This window comes from Hemibagrus wyckioides, linkage group LG07 (assembly GCF_019097595.1).
Source record: "Hemibagrus wyckioides isolate EC202008001 linkage group LG07, SWU_Hwy_1.0, whole genome shotgun sequence".
In the NCBI taxonomy this organism is placed as follows: Eukaryota; Metazoa; Chordata; class Actinopteri; order Siluriformes; family Bagridae; genus Hemibagrus; species Hemibagrus wyckioides.
The window spans coordinates 4,189,112-4,194,111 of NC_080716.1; the positions used below are offsets into that span (position 1 = coordinate 4,189,112).

Sequence of the window (5,000 nt, forward strand, 5' to 3'; positions counted from 1 at the left end):
GTGTGAGTGTGTGATGGTAATGGTGTTTTAATGTGGATTATGGTAAGGACCTGGTCTCTGCTGATGTAGATGATCACAGTGTAATAGCGTGGCTCCTTTGTGAAATTGGCAGGACATCAGAGGAGCCATTTGCAGCTCATCAAGTGTAATTCTGGCTCCTGTGCTGAAGGTTCGGTGACCAATGACGACCTGCTGCTTCACCTTCCTGTGTCAGAGTCATCAGCCGGTCCTGATTTCCTTTTCTTTCCTTTCTTTTCCTTTCCTCCGGGACTGTGAGGTGGTGAACAGCGTGTCTCAGTGCCCGGAACACCACGAAGAACCGCCTGAGATCCTGCAGAGCTTCATGATTAGAATGAAAATATGAACTACTCAGAAGAAAACTCTTGAGTTTTCAGCTCTCACTTCTTGCGATTTAAAGCAGTCTTAACTGTAAGAGCAACGACGTTACAGAGTGACGACGGGAAGGAAAATGCAAAGCAGAGCACTGTAACTGTGTGTGTGTGTGTGTGTGTGTGTGTGTGTGTGTGTGAGATGAATGTTAAACAGTGACATGATGAAGGTTCATCTTTATCATAGTGCAGCCGGATGAGTGAGAGCTCGTCTCTGTGCGCTACTGATGATCAGAGTCTCACTCAGGTGAGGAGATGCTCACACACACACACACACACTCACACACACACACACACACACACACACCTCCAATAAAAGTGACAAGTCAGTCGAGTGGAAATCTGAAGTTAGTTATTAGTGTTTTGAAGCTCGGAACTGATCCTCTGGAAGCCCCGCCCCCTTTCCCCATCTCTCACGTTAGTTCTCGACTCGCCGCGATGGAGTTCATTAACGTGAAGTAAAATCTGTGTGTGTGTGTGTTTGATTATGTGTGTTGTGCGTTAACGTCAGAGTCAAACCCAACACTGTGTTATGATTTATGGAATTTGACTGATTAAAAAATGATCCCTTGGAAATTTCATGGTTTCCGTGAAGGATTTTTAACGCCGCAGACCTGACTCTGTGTGCTGATGAATTTTTCCGCTAGCTTCATCCTCCACCACGTGTCACGTCCAGTATCTACCTGACGTTAGGAAGGAATGACTTCTCTCCTTCGTCCTCTGAAATCGGAGACGTGTCGATCTGTCCTTCGTCCCGCTGAGCACTCTCGGACGCTTTCAACGTTATACGAGCTCGCGGCAGGAAACCCGAGTGCTAAGCGCATAGACCTGAACTTTTGAGCTAGCACGGTTCTTGCTCGGAGCTACAGACAGTTCATTTCCGCTGATCTCCATCAGCTTACCTGTCACCTTCAGCTCAGTGCAGCAGAGAAGAGAAATGTCCTGAGGAGAAGACGACAGCCTCTACATCACTGTGCTCTTCAACCACATCCGGGTCTTTATTTATTTATTTCTGACGTGATTAACAACTCGGTCAGGATCTGATTCAGGCGTGCAGTTGAAGAGTTTAGGGTCAAGACAAGGACTTCTAGTGGATGAGGACTTGTAGTGGAACGGTGTTAGTTAGACTGATAGAACTCCACTTTCATATTAGTGTAAATGGAGTTATTATTGTCCCTAGTGGTCAAGATGGGAACTGCAACAGACTCCATTGAATGAGGCTTCCTGGGGCAGGACTCACACTGCCCAGTGTTCGGGGGAGGGGCAACAGGACAGAGCAGTTACATAGCATAGCAAATACGTCGAGAACATTCTGTTATACGCCAGGAGAGGGAAAGGGTACGACTGAAGACACACCCCTTTTTTCAGTCTCGGGTCTTTTGTGAGGATTTTGATTTTTTAGATGGTTGATTGCTGAAACCTGGCAACCTGCCAGACAGTAGGGTCAAGTGCGAAAGCCTTTCCCGAGCCGCTGCTGGATTCCACCGGCACCGTGAGGCGAGTGTGTGTCGGCTTAGAGAAAAAGATTTTACGTGTCATATCGGAGATAAGCAGCAGTGTTGTTGTTGTTGTTATTGTTGTTATTATGTTATTGAATTTAAACTGATATATCGTGTTCATTTGCATAAATGATTGACAGCAGAATGAATTGTTCAGCTTTTTACACAGTTTCAATGGAGGAAAAAAAACAAAAACACACACACACACACACACATTCGTGTGCTCATTGACGTGTCGTCTATTCATTGCCAAATCTGCTGCCAGACTAATTTCCCTTTTGGATAAAGAAACTTTTTCAATTAAATGAATATTGACTGCTCCTCTCACGCTAATGCAGGAAATGGCACTTTCTCTTTTTTCCCCTCCTCCTCCCGCTCTGTTTATCATCTCAGCTTTCCTCACAGCGTCGCTTTTTTATCACCGTAACACGATTACACACAAGGAGCATTCTGATTGGTCAGCAAGTGTTGATTAACCTTCAACAAGATTTAAACGTGTATATTAGCACGGTAGTGTTTCTATAGCAACAGCGCGCTAAACAGGGACTCAAACGTTGATAGGGCAAAAGAGTTCATTTGTAATTAATGTAACTTTTTATAGAAGGCGTCTCCAGTGTCAGCGCTTCACAGCGGCCAGGTGACTCTGTAATGTAACCATTAAAGGATAAAAACACAGTAGTAATGTTGCTGTGGTGAAAAAGAGTAATTAACAGTAATTTCTGACACAGTGATTTATTCCACAGTGAATGATTTCCTGGAGTCTTGGACCCCGCACCCTACAGCTGTGTGTAGTATATTGTGTAGTTGTGTGTGATGCCTGAAGGCTCGGTGTTTCCTCGCACCTGGGTTGATGTAGGAAGCTGTCGTGTCTTGTGCGATGGTGACACTCGTTTTTCGTGTCGCGTGTCGCTTCTGACAGCAGAACCTGGAGAGCGTGTCATGGCTCCGCCCGTCTCGCTACACCGTGTTCCGCAATCACGACAGAAGACACGACAAGATGGAGGGAGCGGCGACTCTGTAACCTGCGGCATTCAGTCTGTCAGGAACAGGCAGGTGGAGTCGTGGGCAGATGGAGCTCTGATGTCTTGCTGAATCTCACTAATAAATTCTGGAGCTTGTAATTATTCAAGCCCTTCTGCTCACCAAGGTGCTGCTCCTGCACTGCGAGAAACAATTAGCCTGAGCGCTAACACCTACACATCAGATCCACAGCGAAGCATCAACAATCAAAGCATCAAGTCATTACCAATAACTCATGTGTCCCTGATTTTATTTCCCTTTTTATTTGAAAATGTCTTATCGTCATGTACTTTAAATTCCTACACACTTTTATTGTACATCTTTATATTTTATATTCCTTAACTGCTTTATGTGTTGTAATGTTTAATTGTGTACTTATTTATTTATTGTCGAAGCTAGCTAGAAAACCAGTATGCTTTCTCCTAAACACACAAACAAATAAATAAATCAATAAAATTAGTCCATTTTTGACTCCTGGCTGGCTCACTACTTGATGAACCAAACAAGAGCCAAAATTCTAATTTTATTTTTGACTTACAAATGAAAATTCTTACACCTGGCCGGCTCACCGAATGTGTTTTGACCCCTGGCTTGCTCACCAGTTTGATTTCCGACTCCTGTCTGGTTCATTCGTTTGGTTTAACTCCTGGTTGATTCAGCAGATTGATTTCTGACACTATCAGTGTCAACTCCTTGTCTAGTCCACTAATTCGACTCCTAATTTGACTCCTGGCTGGCTCGCCACTTGTTCAGGTTTAATGTATAGATAAATAAGCTGACCTACCCACAGTGCTGTGCTGGGGCTTGTGTCTTCCACAAACAGAGCTGAAGCTCTCAGCACCCTCATCACCAACCATTTCTGTTCAATTTTTTATTAAACACCAACCTGCCTGTATTTCTAACTACACCTCTGGGTGGAAATGAAACCCACTGGCTGCTGTGTGTGTAGTTCAGGTGCATTGTTCTGCTCCTGCGTATTGCTTACATTTAGCAGATGGCTAAGTGGTGCGTTGGCGTTTTCATTATGTGAGTAATTACTGAACCACGCCCGTGTGTTATTAATAATTAATAAAGCATTACATCCATTATGTGCCTCCGATCAATAATGCAGAAGTGTTGAGGATTTTTTTTTTTACTCTCTACCACACTTCATGTTTGTTTTAAGGAGCTGAAAGCTTTTACCTGTGCTTCACTTTCTCACACACACACACACACAGACACACACACACTGATATTGTTTGCTTGTGTGTGCTGTTGCCTGCAGGTGAGGATGACAGCTTGGCCTCCAAGAAGAAAGTTACAGTGGAGGATCTGTTCAGCTCGGAGCTGCAGGTTCATGACCCCCAGGCCAGGTGGCTCAGCGGTATGTTCAGTATGTGTGTGTGTGTGTGTTATTGTTATAAGTTGTTAGTTACATCACACAGAAATCTGCCATGTTAACAGCAGGGGTGTGTAAACTATTCAGACTAACTGTATATATAAATCGTGACACGCTCCTAATTCTATAACTTCTAGAAATAGAAAGCAGGACAGTAACACAGTGTTGAATTCATACAGTCGGGGGTGGGGGTTGTGGTGGAACTCATTATAAAGCTCCCCCTCTGCTGAGGATGGTCAGATGATGTGTCCACACACCACTGTGTTGGTTTATCTTTCTGTGGTGTAAAGCCTGGGTTTGGTCTGAGGACCGGTTCAGCTCTGGATAATGAAGGAGAGAAAGTTCCAGAATCCTCCCAGAAGGAGCTGAATGAAGAGTAAAGATGGACAGCTGTTTGTTTTGACCCCTGCGGTTTTTAATGATGAGACTGTCCTGCCGTTCGAGCGGCGCTCAGCCGGATGTCCTTCTGCCACTTCTACTCCTCCTCCACCTTCTCCTGCATCAGGGTACTGTTTATTCCTTCATTAGACAAGATGGACGGATTGAGAGGTTTACTGTCTAAACTATTTCCACATTTAATATCATCAGAGAGAGAGAGAGAGACATACAGACATACTACAGAAGGATGGATTGATAGATGGATGGATGGATGGATGTGTTGCCATAATCAATACTAATTGATCATTACATAAAAAAAGAGACAGACATGTATGA

At 44.2% G+C, this 5,000-nt stretch overlaps 1 protein-coding gene across 5 annotated transcripts in view; it reads left to right on the forward strand.

The window, feature by feature from the left end:
• dpp6b (dipeptidyl-peptidase 6b) overlaps positions 1 to 5,000 on the forward strand; it is a 178,378-nt gene that overhangs the window by 116,361 nt on the left and 57,017 nt on the right. For all 5 annotated transcript variants that reach the window (XM_058394909.1, XM_058394911.1, XM_058394907.1 and 2 more), the window contains exon 3: positions 4,173 to 4,271. In XM_058394909.1, coding sequence (XP_058250892.1) covers positions 4,173 to 4,271 — 99 coding nt within the window. The remainder of the gene's footprint in view (positions 1 to 4,172; positions 4,272 to 5,000) is intronic.